Genomic DNA, 18794 nt, shown 5'->3' on the forward strand with positions numbered 1-18794 from the left:
TCCCCCCGGACCCCCTCATCCTCCCCCCGGACTCCCTCATTCACCCCAAGGACCCCTCATCCTCCCCCCGCACCCCCTCATCCTCCCCCCGAACCCCCTCATCCTCCCCCCGTACCCCCTCATCCTCTCCCCGGACCCCCTCATCCTCCCCCCGTACCCCCTCATCCTCCCCCCGAACCCCCTCATCCTCCCCCGTACCCCCTCATCCTCCCCCCGTACCCCCTCATTCTTCCCCCGAACCCCCTCATCCTCCCCCCGTACCCCCTCATTCTTCCCCCGAACCCCCTCATCCTCCCCCCGTACCCCCTCATCCTCCCCCCGTACCCCCTCATTCTTCCCCCGAACCCCCTCATCGTCCCCCGGACCCCCTCGGCCGCCCGTCTGCCCCGCTAGGGGGCGCTGTAACGCCGCGCCGCGCCCAATCCGGTGGCAGCCCCTGAGGCCGCTCAGCCGATCGCCGATCGCCTCGGCAGCCCCCGCAGCCGCTGCCCGATGCGTCGGGGCGGAGGGGTAAGATGGCTCTGTCGCGGGGGCTGAGGTGCTGCCAGCGGGCGTTCTCCTGGCTGCCCGTCCTCATCATCACCCTCGTCGTCCTCTGGTCCTACTACGCCTACGTCTGCGAGCTGTGTCTGGGTGAGCGGCCGGGCCGGGCCGGGCCGGGGGCGGGAGGGGCCGTGATGCGGGGCGGGGCCCTGTCCTGCCCCCGGGCCGGGGTCCCCCCGCCTTCCTGTGGCCCTCCCGGGGCTCCTCTGGGAGGGTCGGGTCGGGGGGCTCGGCCAGGGGACCCGGTGACGTTCCTGGGGGAGCTGCTCGGTTTCTTCTCCTTCCCCTTCGCTGCCGGAGGTGTCGGTGCCGGTTCTGGCTCAGGTGCTGTTGGTTTCCGAACCTGCGCAGGCTCCGGCGCCGGCAGAACTTGGAGCCGGGGCCACACCTGGGCCCCCAGCACTGAGGAAACTCTTCCCGAGCACTCGGGTGGGTCCCCACGGGGGGAGCGATGAGGGGGGGGTCAGGATGCGCTGTTCTCATTTTCCAGAACATTTGGATCCTCCTTGGGCTGGCAAGGAGTTGGGGCTTCTCTTACTGAGCCCTGAGTCCATCCTGATGCCAGCCGGGGAGGTGAGGAGTTTGTGGTGATGAGGAGGTTTTATACCCCCAGAGAAAGCCGTGTCGGTGCCACATGGTAACGTCCAGATGTGAGTTCTGGTTTAAGCAGTAAGGAAAATATCTGTACAGGCCCTGCATTGCTATTGCTTCTCTGTGTTCTGAGAGGAAAAAAATCGGATACATTAAATCACACCCAGCGGTCAAGTAATGTTCTGGCATCATGGAAAAAATAAGTTTTAGAAAGGCAATTTTTGCTGCTGGCTTGTAATAGCTTAATGTAGCAACTTAGCTGTGTAGTAAGTTACAAACTTTCTTCTATTTATTGTGTTCTGGTTTAGTGAGTGTTGTGCAAAACCTCTTTCTAGAAGAAAGGCTCTTTAGGTGTGGTGGAGGTGGAGAGAAATGCTGGGAGCTTGGGGCTCTTTCTCTTCAGGACAGGGGAATCCAGAAAAAGGAAGCCAGAGCTCTAAGAAAGGTTCAGATGTTTTGCTGCCTTCTGGGACTGTACAGAAAATTTAAATCAGACTTTTGTTAGGGTCACCGGTGCAGTAAGAGCTATTGTTGGGTTTTTTTTTTCACTGGAGACTAAAATAAAGTGCAGCTCCTTTGATGTTTTAATTAGCAGCTGGGCAAAACCCTCAAAGACTTCACAGCACCTGAGATTGTGGGCTGTTTCTTTCAAGAATTCCCGTGGAGCAATATCTCCAAGGTGCATGGAACTGTTGATGAAACCACAAATGTGGAATTTTTCTGAAGTGCTGTCAGTCTGTTGAAACAAAGGCTTGGTTTGCAGTGCTGTGCAAATTCAGTAATAGTTAAGAGAGGTTAATTCCAAGTCTCAGTGCTGCTATTAGAGCAAACTGCTGACTGAAAGGTTTGGATCAGGCTCGTGTTGTTCTGCAGGACTCAGCTCACTGCTTAGAATCACACCTTAAAATCACTCCTGTACCTAAACACCTGTTTTTAATTTTATTTTTTTTCACCATCTTTCTCTCTCGTGCATTTTATTTGTGGAGGAGGTGCTCTATACAGAAGTTGCAATGAATATTAATTATTTGAGGATCTGAACAAATGGCATCACAGTTACTTGAGGACCAGCTCAGGGGGCATTGCCTCTCTCCCAGGTTTCTCTCAGAGCAAAACTTTGTGTGCTGGCTTCTGATTTTCAGGTTCCCAGTGGGTAATTCTGCTCCAGGTGCTGCAGATGCTCTCCTGGGGTTCCTGATCCTCACCTTCAGTTTGCTGAGGGCTGGCAGTAGTGTGGGGGTGATGTTCCAGGGGAGTTTCTTGCTTTTAAACTTTTTTTTTTTAAACTTTCAATCAGTGGTGTGGCCAAAGAGTTGTGCTCCAAAGGAGACCTTGGGTTTGTGTCTGGTTGGTGGCTGCTGCCAAGTTTGCTCTTTTCTCAAGAAAAATCCTTAGAAGGGCCCTGGTGCAAGTGGGAGATGAACTTGAGGAGAGAGCCAGGCAGTTTGTGAGAGGCTGAGGGGCTTGGCATAGTTTGAGTTGCAGCAAAGGAAAAACTAAAGGTTCTGTAATGCTCTTGTTCATCTGAAATTGAGTGCAGAGGGACACAGCTAATAGTTGGTCTCTTTTTTGTCATCTATGTTGTTGTGCATCATAGAGCTTGATGTCTTTATCTTTTTTATTAAACTCCAGTAATGGCTTTTGCCATGAGGGATGAAAATCATCAGTAGCAGCAGAGGCTGAGCAGTGCACCCTGTGCTGGTTGCTCTGAGGGGTTCTGTGAGTAGGAACTGCTCCTGGGATCACGGTCAAGGAGGGGAGGGGTTGTAAAAACTCTGCTAGTAGGAAGTGTTAAAATAATTGAGTCATTACAGCATTGCTGACTGAGCCAAAATTGGGACAGTTTGTCATTTTTATTTGTGCTGATGCAGAAATTCAGTGGGGCTTTGGCTCACTGTAGGATGAAGACACCTGGAGTCAGGTACAAAGCAGGCTGCAAGGACCTGTCTGTGTGCACAGACATAGAGGTGGTGCTTGGGCAGAGGAGCCCTGGTAATCTTGTCGTGTCACTGTCACCAGTGGATCTTTTGGGGTTTTTTTGGTCATATTCCTAATGTACATCTATACAAAATGTGTTTGATAATGGGGAAAATGCAGCATAAGTAAGAGGTACTGAACATCTTGTTGTGGGTGTCGCGTGAGCAGAGGAAGGAGGAAGAGTTCTGGATGCTCTGGGTGTGGTGCTCAGTGGGCTCTCCTTTGGCTGTCAGTCTGAATGGATGGATTGCAAATAGGAATGTTCCTTGTCACAAACTTTTCTGGGAATTCTATCTGCTCTGTAGACAACGTGTGTTTTCTTTTTCAGTGACTCTGAGCGACCCCGTGGAGAAAGGTATGTGCTGTTTGACACTCAGCCCTTGTGTGAAAAGATGGATAAATGTTCCAGATGAGGTATCAAAAAGCTTTCTGTCAGATTTTTTAACAAATACTCTCTCAGCATTTCCTTCCTGCAGTGATGTGTTCAGGAGGCAGGCAGCTGCATGCTCAGCCATGCTGTAACTTTGGGAGGAATTGGGAAATGCCTCTGGTTGGTTGCAGTACAGGCAGAAGAGCACAAAAAGGCTTTGATCCCTTTTACCCTTTCAGAAAAACCCCTTTCTGTCTGCAGACACCCACACACCTTTGCTCCCTTTCTGTTCTACATTTTCAGAGCTGATTTTACAAGCTCAACAGAAAAGACTCATTCTGCTCTGTAGCCTGACGATTTGTTAATTTTTATTTTTCTTTTTTTAATTTGATCTTTCAGTGAAATCTGCTTTTAACCTTTTCTTGTAGGGAGGCTGTGACAAAAGATTTTGTGGTTGTTTCTGCTGACCACAACCCACACACTGAGTGGGACCAGAGCAGCTTCCAGTCTCTGGCACAGAGGAGTTACTGGTTTTCAGCTGGCACAGTGTTCCATGAAGAACAGCACCAGCTGAAGCCTTAAAAATCCTCCAGATTGCTGCATCAAATCAATTCCCTTCCCACTGCAGAGCTGTCCCAACATCTGAAACTGTTCCAGAGCAACTCAGACAGCATGATCCTCATGATTATTCAGCAGAAGAAAGTTATTAGTTGCCTGAGCTATCAGTGCATCCCTGGGTCAGCTTCCTCCAGCGTGCTGCTGTAACACTTTCTCAACAAAATCAAACCTGATGATGCAAGATTTAGCTCCCTCCAATATTAAATTTAAAGATAGCTGAGCTCCATCTGCATGTGGTGTGAGGATAACATCTCAAGCAAACTTCAAGAGCACAGTAATGAATTCTCAGTGGCCCTTCACAGAACCCTCTCCTTTTTGTGAGGTGGATCAGGTCATCTGCTGTCTGGTCTGAAAGTCCTGAAGCTGCTTTTGGCAGCTTCATTTTAGCAATTTACATTTAGCAATGTAGCAATTTACATTTAGCAATTACATTTTAGCAATTTTTTAGCAATTTTATTTTAGCAATTAGCTAAATTTTTAGCAATTAGCTATTTTTAGCAATTACATTTTCACTCAGCCAGCCCTGCCTGGGAAGTGAGGATGTGTTTGGGTTTTACATTTCTCTTTCCACAGGTAGTTGTTACTTAGTTTCTAGAATTTGAAGCTTAAATCAAAAGGGGGAAACGAGGTCACTATTACCATGAAATGGAGTGTCCAAAGGAAGCTGCCTTGTAACTTCTGATACTGCACAGTGAGTCAAGTATTAAAGAGAGAGCAACCAACCAGTTTGTGTAGCTGAAGGACAGCTGTCCTTTGGCTTTCTGACCCACAGTGTGACTGCTTGAGCCCAAAAGCTTTGAAATAAAACTTGCATCTTGAAATAAGATGGCTCTGATGCATGCTGGATACCATGTGATCAGGCTGTGTCTACTGGGTTATAATTCTTTCTCTGTAATCACAAGACCCATTTTGCTCGATCTGAGGGATATTTTCCTGACTTGTTTTATTACATCAACTGTGGCAAATCTGAAAGGTGTTAAACAAGAGATCTGACTTTTTCCTGGTGGGGTAAAGCTCTGTTAGAGTGTGTTATTTCTCTCAGCTCTCCCAAGCAGTGAGGAGCACTGTTGTGGTGCTGCAATTCTAACTGCATTTGGCAGCAACTGATCCCAAAATCTGGAGCTGCTGGAGTAGTGCAGGATTGACCTCTGTGCTGCTCAGCACCAGCCACTTCTGCTTTGTGCCCATGGCTGTGTGGAAGGGAGAGGAATCCTCTCATTCCTGGGGACACAGGCTTGTCACCTGCCCTGGCACAGAATCAGATTGGGTGGAGGAGGAGGAGGAGGAGGTTTGTGGGACAGAGCTGTAGCCACAGAGCTCTGAAATTGTGCCAACCTTTTTTCCAGGCTTTAGCTGTACTGTGATACTGATTGGCACCTTAAATCTTGTCCTTTTTCTTTTTTTTTTTTTTTTTTGGTCGTTGTGAAAGGTTTGAATTGTGCCCACTGTGAATGAATTTGCTTTAAGAAGTTACTTTGCTTAAGAAGTCATTGTTCTGCTTCTGTTTTTTGTTTTGTTTTGTTTTTGTTTTTTAGTGGCCTATCTTATAATATTCCATATTCTCTTTGTGCTCTTTGTGTGGACATACTGGAAGTCTATTTTCACTCTCCCACTGCAGCCAGGCAAAAAGGTAAGAGTCTGAGCACTTCTCATTCCTTGCAGGATGGAAGCAGAACTGAAGAGAACTCAAAAATCCTTTAATCCAGTTGTTCCAGACAACTGATTGGATTTCCTAGAGATAGAAAGTGACCTAGAGCTGTCCAAGAAGACTGAGTAATTTATTCTGAGAATGCCTGAACTCCCCAAAGAGCATTATTTCAATCAGAGGTGGTGATCAGATGGCAAAGCTGCCTCTGCAGCTGTTCCTGGAGCCAATAGGATTTTTCATGTTGAGAATAATGGGACTGATGATTATTAACTTGCATAATTATGGTGTCATTGATCTCTAAGCATTTAGCAAGTTGCAAGCCAAGTCCTGAGGACCTCTCTGGACTCAGTCTTACAGGAGTTTCCTCAGTAAGGAGACTTCAGGTTTGATCCAGTCCTTGCCCTAATTGCAGGAATGTCAATTTATCAATAACAACTGATCCCAAAGTGTATCTGTGGACAGGTTGTTGCTCACAAGGGAAGTGCTTCAAGTGTCCTTATCAAGGTTAGCAGGGTTATTAATGAAAACAGCAATCTTAGGCAGCACCAGCAGCAATTCCAATGATCCTTAATTTCATGTTTGTGCTTCTTATTGATGTAACCCTTTGTGTCCTGGCAGTCCAGCACTTGCTGCCTCTCCTGCTCTTTTTAACAACCACATCCTCACATGAGGTTCATCTCACAGGAAGGGGTGGGAGGTGACATTTCCACCTGGATGTGAAGGATGCTCATTCCATCTCTGGGTAACTGCTCCTCTCTGACTTCTGCTTCCAGTACCACATGTCCTACGCTGACAAGGAGCGCTACGAGAACGAGGAGAGGCCAGAGGTGCAGAGACAAATCCTCGCTGAGCTCGCACGGAAGCTGCCAGTGTACACCAGGACAGGGAATGGAGGTCAGCTCAGCACAGACCTTTGGTTCTCTGAGGCCCATGGGGCAGTCAGGGTGATGCTGCCCACCCACAGGAGCTCTGGATGCCTCTGCATGCACAGAGTAACTCTTGTGCTTGTTGTTTGATGCCTTTCCTCTCAGGTTTTCTGTCTGGGAACACAGCAAAGCCTTGAGCACAAGACAGCCTGGTGTTCCCCTGCAGGGGAGTAGCAGGTGCTGCCTTTCAGAAGCTTTGTTCCCCTCTGGACTGCCCATCCCAAAGCCAACTGGTGCTGTCTGCCTTCAGCCACAGCAAGAGGGGACAGAACCTGCAGCCTCTGGGCCTTCAGATGGGCTCTGCCTCAGACATGCCAGGCATGATTCTGGGGAGGGATTGCTGGGCCCTGCTCTGTGGTGAAGCTTCAAAGAAATCCCTGTCCATGTCAGAGGCTCTGAGCTGTTCTGTGCTGCCAGACAGGCCCAAGAATTCTGAAGTACAGAGCTGCTGTAGAGGCAACAAAAACGTGAAGTCTGAGCAAACGTGGAAGCCAGAGGGAAATGTACAATTCTGTTTTATCCCTTTTTAGCTGGTTGTGTGGTTTGCAGTGAGGAATGTTCCCCACATCTGTAGTCTCCAGAAGGATTACGAGCACTGCTCATCCCCTTGTGACCTGGCAGCAAAAATCAGCTGCTAATGCTCTTATATTTTGATGTGATAAGAGGAAATTATATGAATAGTTAGGAGATGAGTGGAATATTCACTAAGATGAAAAAAGAGCCCTTTTTTATTGCTTGGAGTGACTGTGTGTTGAATTGCAGGTATCAGATTCTGTGACAGATGCCAGCTCATCAAACCCGATCGCTGTCACCACTGCTCTGTCTGTGCTGTGTAAGTCACTGGCTTGGTTTCACTGAGCTGGCTGTGGTCACCACCACCTCCTGTGGCTGCCGTGGTCCCTCAGGTCTCTTTTGTCACCTCAAGGTCCCCAGGTGCCTCTGTTCCAGCTGCCCTCAGCTGTGTACGTGCCTGTGTGACAGCAGCAGCATTTCTGCCCTTAGTGGCCCTGGAGTGTTTGCAGTTCCCTCACCCACGTGTGCTAAGTTGCTACAAAACCTACAAGTAGTGAAGATTAACTGATTAACCTAGAAAGGTAGAATCAAGTGGGATTTTGACTTTTTTAGGTTTTTGGCGTGTTGCAAAATTTTAAGACCTCCAGGGAAGAGAAGTCCTTTTCATCTCTTCTTTTGCAGAGTACCAAAGGCATTGGTTGATCTTAAAAAAGTAATAACTATTCCATCTTAAACCAATATCTACTGTAAAAAATTCAGAGATGGTGTTGTCTTGAGTTTGAGTCTTGTAGAAACATCCCAAAACCCAGAGGCTTTTGCTATTGATCTGCAGTTGGCAATTAAGTACCAAATAAAAATCTGCTTTTTCTTTTTTTGTCCCTTTGCAGATGTGTCCTAAAAATGGATCATCACTGTCCGTGGTATGTCCTAGATCCTGGTTTGTAGTTTTCTGAAAAGAGAGGCTGTATAAATACCCTTCTCTCACAGAGCAGTGCCTGTGTGTCTCTTTCATTTTACACCATGCATTTCTCTGTGTTGGGAAATTTATAAAACAATTACAATCCTGAAATGTTTGATATTTTGAAAGACACATTATTCATGTTTGTTCCGTAAACTATGTATAAAAAAAATTGTTGTATCGATACAATTTAACTCACAACTGCTCATTCAGCCTCTGGCTGGTATCCAGATTTTAAGAACACTTCAACTTAGCCTTTAATTTTGGGTACCCAGTTTTTTCAGCATGCAGTTGGTGGTTGCTTTCCATAATAATGTTTGCACGCAGGTTGTTTCTGAAGTGATGCCTGCCACCCTTGCATGGGCAGAGACAGTTTGTGTAGAATGGTGCATGGATGAATTAAGCTTTATACTTTTTGAGAATTGCTGCCACTAAATTTCTTAAACTCTTCCTTTTTTTTTTTTTCAAAAAAAAAAAAAGGGGAAGATTTCAGAAGCTACAAAAACATTTCCCCACCTGAACCTCCCTGGCAAATCATAGAGGATTTTTAAAAACCTGAATTTTGTGACAAACACCTACTATTTTTTCCTGTGTTCCCTTGTTCCTTTTTAGAGTTGTCCACGTGCATGGAGTTTTATAATCAAATTTGGGGTTATTTGGTTTATATGTGAACAGAGGAGCAGTGGTGAACCTGGCTCCCAAGTTTTGCAGATGAATAATAAAGTCCTGCAGAGGTCACAGATCTGATAAACCTTTGCAGACAAGAAGCAGACACGAGCAATTAGAGCCTGGCTCTGCCAGATTTCCCAGTGGTACCAACTTAAAAAGCATTTCCAAAAATAAGATCTGTCCTTTTACTTGGCATAGCAAGAAGTCTTGCAAGTGAAAAGCAGAAAGACTTCAGTTATATTCCATTTTGACCACCAAGGGGAGCAATATATTGATGAAATTGTGTTGTATAATCAAGAGGCTTAATAAAGCCCCCAAAATTATATTCATTGTGTTACAACTGTGTGCTATACATATCCTGATTTCAACTTTGCTTTTGTTCTCTAGGGTGAATAACTGCATTGGATTTTCTAACTACAAATTCTTTCTACTGTTCTTAGCCTATTCTTTGTTGTATTGCTTGTATATTGCTGCAACAGTCTTCAAGTATTTCATTAAGTATTGGACAGTAAGTCGTGAAATCTGGTTACTTTTTCATATCCTGTGAGTCTCGTGGGGTTTAGTCACTGCTTACTTTTTTGCTTTCAGTCAGTGGAGGGTCTGCATTTTTTCCACAAGGCATTTTCCTGAGCCCTTCTTTGTGTGTAACTCCCGTGACAAAAATGTGTCTGAAATGCACAAAGGGAGCAGCAAATAGGCTGGAGGAATTTCAGACTGTGGAGCTGGCTTCTGGCAGAGAAGTTTCAGTGTCCTTTTCCTGTTCTTGTGTTGGCGTGTATGTATCTCAGAGTCTTTGGTATCATCTCAGAGTGTAACATCCTGGCATTGAGCTGGATCTATTTACCAAGCAATGTCAAAACCCCAGGTTCATTTTCTGATCCCCATATGACTCCTTTCTCAATTTCAAAGTTGACTGAAACCAAGCATGCTTGTTCAGTTATTGATTACCACTCCTATGCAAGCAATGCCAGCTGACAGTTCCAGGAACAGGCTGGCATTTTATCTCTTTTTTTTTTTTTTTTTTTCCATAGCCCCTCTGCTGCTAGCTCTGTGTGGCTGTGCTTCAGTAATTTAACTTTGCTGTGCATTAATTCATTACATTTCTGTTGTGCTACTGGCTAATCACTTACATAAATGCCTCGGGAGATGCTCATGGGATGCTGGCAGGAATTATTTCTTCTGCTGAGAAAAGCTCCAAGACTTGAGCTCTGTGGGTGCAGATTTGGGATGTGCAGCAGCTGAGAAGTCATTTTTTGACACTGAGGTCCCTGCAGCCCAGCTGTAGCTGATGAGGATCTCTGGCACTTCTGCTGTAGAAGGAAATCAGAATTTCTTCTTGTAAGATCACACTTGGCTTCTAAACCAAACCATCTCTGCTCAGTTCTAACCCTACCTGGTTGCTGGAGCTATGAGGTGTTCTTGGCATGCTTTATCCTGCAAGAAGTGCAGAATTTTCATGTGTGCCCAGGAAACTCAGCAGAAGATAAACAGGGCTCCAGGAGCTTGTGGCTGTGGGCAGAGGGCAGGTTTCTTGTGCCCAGGTGTGAAGCTGTGAGTGTGCTGGCTCTGCTGCATACAAAAAGGGGCAGCAAACCCCAACTCTTCTCTGCTTTGGTTACAGGAGGGGAAATGAACCAGATCACCTCTTTGTCACTTCTTGCTTTTGCTAGTGAGGTCTGACTTTTGTGCACACGAGTTTGAGAACTCCAAATAGGAGTTTTAGAAGATAATCTTTCTTCTCCCTCTGGGAACAAAGAATTTCCAGCTTTTATTTGTTCTCTCTTGCTTTTCTTTCCAGGGTGAGCTGACAAACGGCCGGTCCAAATTCCATGTCCTTTTCCTTCTCTTTGTGGCCATCATGTTCTTTGTAAGCCTGATGTTTCTGTTTGGCTACCACTGCTGGCTCGTCAGTAGGAACAGATCTACCCTAGGTGAGGCCCTTGGGTGTCAGCTCTTTAAGTAAGGCACCAAAAGTGCTGTGAGAAGGACAAAAAAGAAAAAAAAAGGCTTTTGTGTTCTACTTTTATACATTCCTTCTGGCTTATGAGGGGAGGAAGATTTCAGATCTTGAAATCTGTCACTTCAAATGAGCTCTTATTGGCTGGTGTGACAAAAGCTTTGTGAGGAAAACAAGAGCCTTGAAGTGTAAAAGTCCAATTCTAGAACTGTGGTGCAGATGTATAATTGCATTTGCTGTGAAAGGAGTGCAGCTTTTCAGGAATAATTGTTCCTTGTGCTCCTGTGCTGGAGTGCAGCCTGGAACAGCTCAGGGAGGTTGGGGAGAACTGTGTCCATCTTTCTTGGCAAAGGCAAAGAGCCCGTGACTGTAGAACCAGTGAAGTGAAAATCTGAAACACTACATTCTGGAGTGATTTTTTTGTGTTTCCTTGTTTAAATACTGTTCAATTTTTAACACTTTTTTGGATAAAGTTTTACAAAAAAGACACACATTATTGAGAGTTTGAGCAGATATTCTGATTTGCTATAGTTATTAACTTCAAAACTCACTTCAAGGGGCACTGAAGCTCATCTCTCCTGAGGCATCAGACCCGTGCAGCAGCTTAGAGAGCAGATAAAGTTGTTTCTGGTGTGCTCCAGGTTCTCCTCCCCTCTATCTCTTGTGTCTCACCACGACAGAAGTTCTATTTGCATATGTTTGTTCATTAGATCATTAATGAAAGAGGCAATTTCAATCTCCAGTGCCACTTCTGAAACGTGCATTGAAGACCAACCTATTTAATTTCCTGATTTTTACTTAGAAATTTCAGTGGGTCTCACACAGAGATCTTTTAGCTCCATTCTCTAGGTTTAACACAGGGTTTGTTGTTCAGTTTGACTTTTTCCTGTCGTTCAGCTTCAGTCTGAAATTCTTTACAGTGCAAAGCAAAGAAAATATTATTTTTTTAACTTTGTATCTCCGTAATGCTGGTTCATAAAGTCTTAAATTGTGCTGTCTTGATATGTTTACAATCCTATTTCAGAGTATTTGGCATTGATTTTCCTTTTCTTTCACTGAAATTGTCTCTGTGTGTAGAGGCTTTCTCAACTCCAGTGTTTCAAAATGGCCCAGATAAAAATGGATTCAATCTTGGCTTTGTAAAGAACCTTCAGCAAGTGTTTGGAGAAGACAAAAAGCTGTGGCTACTCCCTATTGCCTCTAGGTAAGAAATAAGCAACTCAGAGCTAAAAGATGCTGGAATTAACTGGAATAACTTCCTAGCAGACCAGATCACAACTTTTTCCAGTAGGAGTGAATCAGTCTAAGGCCCAGTTGCCATCTGTTTTCCACTCTTAGGTTAAATCTTTACTTATAAATCTTACACTGAACAGATCTTTGCAGAGTGTATTTTAATTTTTTTCCCACTTTGTGTACAGGTTTACACCACAGCAATGTGGGTCTTTAAGTTGTTTTTCAGCAGCTTCTAACTAAGAAGAAGTTGCCATTTTCTGTTGGGTGTCATTCCAACACAAAATTCTAATTTCTGCCCTGCAGAATCTGTGTATAAATAGATAAAATTTAAACCTTGGTACAAATTGCTTCTTTGACATAAACGTTTTCCTTAGTTCCCCTTTCACTTCCACCTGTCCCTAAGAGGTTTTTGTGTTTATTTGGGGTTTTTTTGTTGTCTGAATCTAAAGGAGTTGATCAGGTAGGCACATTCCAGTCCTGCAAACAATTACTGAACTCCAGGCTATAGCTCTGAAATTTTATTCTCAAGAGCTTGAAGAAACTGAGGACCAAAACTACTCACTACTAAAACTTCTTATCTGAGCTGCCACAAAACCCAAAGGCAGTATTTTTCAAAATATAAGAATAATTTTAAGTAAACACTGGGAAACAGGCAGCAGACAACTTTGTTTTCAGGTAAAACATGTAGGAATTGTCATCCTGTGGTCACTTGCTGCCTTTTTACAGTGTCTTTCTCTGCCTTTTCCCCTGCAGCCAGGGTGATGGACATTTTTTCCCCATGAGAGCTTTGTGTGAAGCTCAGAACCCTCTCCTAGGGAATGAAGAGCAGTGGGAAGATGATGGAATAGATGAAGAACCTCATGGTAAGTGAAGGAAATGAATTGTGTCTTGACCTGAGGAATGAATTGTAAGAGCTGATCAAATAAACAGAATTGGCTGAGTTGTGACTGGGCAGCTCAGACCTGCCTGTTTAACACTAAAATGAAGCCCTACTTTGGAGTCAGCTCTTGTTTGTTGGTTGTTGGGTTTTTTCATAGTAGAAACTTGCAAGTAACTGCACTGAGGGGTTGTAACAAGTTGCAGAAGGTCTCATCTATCCTTTTATCAGTTCCCTTTGCCCTTCAGGCCCTTTGCTTTCCTGCAGGGATGCACAATAAAGGAACTTCCCATCTGAATAAATGGATTAGATTTTACATGGTAAACTGGATGTCTGTGCTAATAAATATGAAAATAACCTGAAAATGGAAATAGCACTGACTCTTTTTATGCATAGTAAGGAAACAAGAGGCCTGGGCACATTTATTTTTTGGGTATGTATTGTGATTTCCCAGGTCATGAACCTTTTTACCCTCCCTCCCATCCAGCAGAAGGGTTTCAGAGACTGTGTCATAGGCACAAAGGATGTTTCACTCTTCCTTGTTCCCTCACCACTGCTTTTCTTTTTTGTGAGGCATCAGCAAATGGAGAGCTGTAAGCTTAGCAGATTCCATCTTATGCAACAGAAGTTATAAAGCACTAGAATTTTCTAACCAGAAAGGCCTGAGATGTTCCATTACATCTCAAGTATCTTTATTTGTCTTTCTGGCTTTCAAGCTTCTGACACTTATGAAATAGATGAACCAAATCATCTCAGTTTTAAATCTGCCATTCAGTCAGCTCTGACAAGTGGTTGTCTATTTTTATTTGGAATCATTCTTAAAAAAAAAACCACTCCCACACTTGGTGGAAAATATATTCTCAGGGAGAAAACCAGATTTGCTGACCTCTGACTACTTTGTTTTTCATTCTATAGATTCTGGTGAAGCTTCATCCCTCGTCATAGAAAGGGAGACATAGCAGTGTGAGAAGGCAGCAGGATAAAGCTGCTTCAGAGAGGTCAGTGTTTTATTTGCTTCATTACCTTCCAGGCTGGGTCAGGTTGGGCAGGTTTTGCTTTTCACAGTGCCCAGGCAGGGACACTGAGGGTGCTGAAGGCTTTGGAGGGTGCAGGGGTGATAGCAGTGAGCCAGCCAGGCCTCCCAGCCCACTGCCTGGCAGCATTTCACCAATATTTCTCCATCTTGTCCAGAAATATATTGTCTGAGAGAACTTCAAAGCAAACAGTGGCTGGATGCCAACAGAACACAGGAGGCAAAAGCAGGGGAGGACACAAACCCTGCAGCTCCTCTGGTAAACCTGGCAAAACAGCTCTTACCCCTGACTTGTGCAGTTACAAGCTGGGAAGTCTGGTCAGTGACTGCTGAGAGGTGTGGGGAAGGAGCTGAGAGAAACTGAAGCTGAGAACATCAAACTGCAGTTGGGAATAAATGGAAATGGTTTGTGCTGCCCACACCAGCTGTTCCTCTCTGATCTAGTGGGGGTTTTTTCATCCTGAATAAACCTGGGGCCACCAACAGATGATATTGTGTAGGGAAGATGCTGCCACTGGAAAGCTCCCAGGTCTGCCAGGACTTCCAGGGCAGTGGGGAGGTTTGGGACTGTGGAAGTCCCACAGGTGTGGTGCTGCAGGAAGCTGCAGGCTGTGTCCTGACCTGTCAAACATTTTCAGGGTGTCTGAGCAAGGTTCAAGGAGCAGGGGATGGGACAGTCAGACAGAATTTGCCCTTCTCTTTTCTCTGGGTGTTGGATTGCATTGTCTGACAGAGCCCTGTAATCCTCATTCTGCAGGGCTCATTTTATAAGTGGGCTTTCTGCATATTGTGGATGCAATTCCATTGTCTTTCACTGAGAAGAAAAAGCCCAAAGCATTTTTTTTTCTGCTGCTTGTCAGTGAGGACTGAGGGAGTGAAAAAAGCCAGCACTTTCCCTGTCACTCTGCGTGCCTTTGAAACAATGCTCACAGTCAAGGTTAGGCAGCCATCCAGTGCTCATCAAATCAGGGCTTATAGCTGCACATTTTTCTTCATTTAAATTTCAGCTTCCCTCTCAGGAGTCAACATCCCTTCTCTTGGCATGGACTTCAGTTTTGAGGGGCAGACAAGTGGATCTTCAGGATGAGAAAACATCATGAAGTATCATCTGATTGGAACCTGCATTCTAGAGAGCTTCTCCAGAAATCCTGCCAGCCAGATGTTTCAAGGCTTTATAAGTTTAAGTTATGGAGTGAACAGAACAGTTTTGTAGAGTGATTCTGGCCAATCTTCCTTGGCCTGCTCTCTTTATTTTATAAATAATATATATATTTTTTATTCTACATAGGTAAAAAGTACTGACACGAGGGCATTTCCAGGGGCCTTTTCGTGTTGCAGACATCAGGGACTTGAAATTCTTCCAAGCCATAATATTCTTGGGAATGGTATTTATTTTGAGACTGATTCTCCAACCTTCTCTGACAAGTGGTGTTTCCTGATGTGTTTAAAGTTCTGCCTGAGCCACTTAAACTCAGTGAGAGACAGACCTGCTGAAATTTGGTACTAAATTGAGAGTTGGCTCCAAGTGTTTAAAGAAAAAGTGCTGAGCATGCACATACACACGTGCAGCTGTGTGTGAAAATAAAACATTCACATTGCCAGTATCAAGATTCAAGAATATTGTGGCCACAGAGTTTTTTACACTTTTTGGGTTTTTTGCTTTTTGAGTGTGTAATTATCTTGGAGCTTGAGTTATAGTGCCCCTTAAGCTCAGTCCTGCTTGCAGTCACCCAAAATGCAAAAGGGAACTTCAAACAATCCAGTTTGCATTAATTCCTAGGGCTGAAATGACAGTTTGCCTGATAATTAGAGTACTGTCTGCTCATTCCTGGGTGAGTGAGTTTGAGGGGAATTCTGTGTGTGTGGAGTCAGAAAGGAAAATGTAAATTGGAAAGACACAAGTTGGGAATGTGCACTGGAAGTTCAGCTCCAGCAGCAGTGTTTGGGGTTTACACCCCACAGAGGTGGTTTGGGTCCCATAATGCTGAAGACTCAAGTGATGTATTGAATTTTTTCAGACTTTTTCCTACATAAATGTATTGAGTGGTGGTGGTTTAAAGGTTTTTCAGCAGTAAGAGGTGATCAGATTTCTTACTAATTTTGTTCCATTTGCAGTCAAAGGAATGTATCACTGGTTTTATTCTGTGCAGTGGGACTGAGGATTTGCTGGTGGGATTATGTGCATTTTCCTAGTCCTGAGGCTTTTTTTTATTTGCATGATTCAGACCTGGCAGCTCCATCCCTCGTGTTTGATTTAGGTGCATGCTCCACGTGTTACTGATGCCTTGAACTGATTTGTTGCTGTTTCCTGTCCCCTTTTTGTGTTTGTTTATCAGCTCTTTGTGTTGACACTGACTGCAGAAGCAGTTGTGCTGTCATGAGGAATTACCCAGTGAGTGTCTTCTTGGTGACACAGGTTCTGCCTCCATACTAAATCCTTTTTCCCTCTGTTTACTCTGCTGCTGCTACCAGTGGAAATGTTTGAGAGACAGAAGAGTCTCTCAGAGATTTTTCTGTCCATATGGGAAGGTGTTTAACTGCCTGGTACAACCTCTACAGACAGGAATTTTATCCAGCAGCCTCTGCAGATGGGTGTAGAGCAGGCAGCTCTGTAGGGTGTCCCATTGCTGGAGTTCAGTTGTTAGGAGGCAGGGTGTGTGCAGAGCTCCCTCCTCCTCCAAGCAGTACTGAACACTCTGAATATTCCTGTTTCAACCTTGTCTTGTCAGGTGGTTCTCTCATCAAATGGTTGTTGAGTGCTGGAACACTTTTTTCCTGTCAGTCTGAGCTGGCATTTCTAATGCAAATCTCTTGCTGGACCTTAAGCTGTGGCTGAGGGAAGGTGGCAGGAGAATTAATTGCCTCATTTCTGGCAGAATGTGTTCTGGAGGAGGATCCTGAGAGGAGGATGGCAGCTAAACACAGTAAGAAAATGGACAGGAATTCAGCACCAACAGAGGTGCTATTTGTGCCTTTTACACCTCTTTAAATCCCTTGTATATAAAACCAGGAAGATGGTTTGGTGACTTTTTGTCTCATTCTGTCAACTGAGGTGTATTTTTAATCCAGGAGCATCAGAGGTGTGTCCAAAGCTCCTCTGTGGCCACTGGGCCAGGTGCTGTCAGGGTTCTGACTGTCAGGAGGACCACCAGGTGCTGCCTGTAATTCCACCAAGTCAGGTTGTGACACACGTGTCCTGAGAGACACCCAGCCCACGGGTGACAGAGACCTCCCAGGAGTGTCTGATGGTGCTGAGCACAGCCACAGGTTTGTTAGTGTGGGTTCAGCCCCAGCACAGCAGGTTCTACCTCACCTTTGGCCCCTTTGTGGTTTGTATTTCAGCATTCCACAAACACATTTCACCTCCTTTGTGTGAGCAAGGACTTTCCCTGCTCTCAGCAGCTTTCCTGAGGGGATGTGGGTGTGTGGAAGAACAAACACTCTTGTTGGATTTTACTCTGACACCTGCCAAGCTGTGTCTCCTCTGGACTCCCCCATTAATCCTCCAAAATAACTGACTGCTAACAACCACCTCCCCCCCTTCTCTCCCATTTATGTTCAGGTACACTGTACCCTAAAAAAAAAAAAAAAAAAAAAGAAAAAAAAAGAGAAAGCATCATTTTAAATAGAAAAACATCATATTGATGTTTCTATGGGCTTGGGGTAAGTTGTGTCCTTGGCCAGCAAGTCCTGCCCAAGGAATTAGGACTTGAAATCTCACTGCAGTTTAGTTTTGTCTCTTCCTGGCTTGGTGTGGGTCTGGAGTGCCCAGGAGCAGCAGGGTCCTGGCACCACTCTAGCAATCAGTGTTTACTTCCTGGAACTGACCAGAAATGTGATTCAGTAAAATTTATCCTAGCTGTAGTTTTTGTAACTCCCTATGCTGGTATGGACTGAAAGCACAAGGTAGTGTTAGTTGTCAAACCTGATGCATAAAGTCTGTAACACAATGTGAATGTAAAGTGTCAGGAGGGAAAAAAAAAAAAAATTAAGAAATTCCCTTTTCTTCCTGAAGTCAGACATGCTGATGTGTGCCCATGGATTCAGGGACCTGCTGCCTCCCACCTGGGTGTTCTGGCAGCACAACAATTTACTTTTACTCAAGTGTTGAACTAGCAGCTCAGGAGGTGCAGCTGGCCACGTTTATTAAGCTGGTATTAATTAACTTAGAGGGCCACATTTGCATTTTGGTGACTCTTGTGGTACACGTTTTGGAAATTGATCCATAGTACTTGAAAATACTTTGACTTGATAGCTGTTTTTTCTGGTTCTACCACCTTCTGTTTTGTTACTTGAAAAAATAAACTTGTTCTGAACCCATCAGGTGAAACACTGACGTGGCAGAGCAGCTTTTCCTGTGACAAGGAGTGACCTGCACAGCCTGGCAGCCACAGGGGCTGTGCCCATGCACTGCTCAGTGCTTTGGTTTTGTAACGAGCACCAAGAGCAAACCCCCTGCTCTACAGGGTTGATTCTTCTTGTCCTTTTCCTGTCTCTCTCCTTTTGCAAGTCTTCCCTCTTCCTCCTGAATGTACAGTGTAATTATTACCAGCTTCCAGCTGCTCGTGCTGGAGGTGTGGATGCTGTGAGGCTGAGGTGTCATTTCAAGCAGCTGTGCCACAGATTTTGATTTGTGACTGATCTTGATGTTTGTCAGGTATTGGTTTGTGATTCTCCTCATCCCAGCTCTGCTTTGCTCAGCACAGAACTCAGCTTCCTGCATTGCTTTCCTCCCTTTCCTGAAAACTTTTATTTCCTCCTTTTCCAGCTTCCATTTGGAATGTAAACCTTGTGAAATAAATTGTCAGTTTACATTTCAGATACAAGCCTGTAAAGCTGGTTGTGCTTCCATGCTGCTTAAAATGTACTTTTTCTGTGTCAGGT

At 44.8% G+C, this 18794-nt stretch overlaps 1 protein-coding gene across 2 annotated transcripts; it reads left to right on the plus strand.

The window, feature by feature from the left end:
- Positions 1-403: 403 nt before the first annotated feature.
- On the plus strand, positions 404-15528 carry ZDHHC15 (zinc finger DHHC-type palmitoyltransferase 15). 2 transcript variants are annotated; one of them, XM_071757635.1, is made up of 12 exons: positions 404-633; positions 3437-3463; positions 5632-5726; positions 6518-6638; positions 7433-7502; positions 8071-8103; positions 9198-9318; positions 10609-10741; positions 11845-11971; positions 12754-12863; positions 13793-13875; positions 14918-15528. In XM_071757635.1, exons 1-11 carry the CDS (start codon positions 516-518, stop codon positions 13834-13836), a joined length of 999 nt encoding a protein of 332 aa, XP_071613736.1. In that variant the 5' UTR covers positions 404-515; the 3' UTR covers positions 13837-13875; positions 14918-15528. The 2 variants fall into 2 exon arrangements, with proteins under 2 accessions (XP_071613736.1, XP_071613737.1); XM_071757636.1 differs by lacking the exon at positions 3437-3463 and having other exon boundaries at positions 461-633.
- Positions 15529-18794: the final 3266 nt, after the last annotated feature.

The sequence above is a fragment of the Heliangelus exortis genome, chromosome 14 (genome assembly GCF_036169615.1).
Source record: "Heliangelus exortis chromosome 14, bHelExo1.hap1, whole genome shotgun sequence".
In the NCBI taxonomy this organism is placed as follows: domain Eukaryota; kingdom Metazoa; phylum Chordata; class Aves; order Apodiformes; family Trochilidae; genus Heliangelus; species Heliangelus exortis.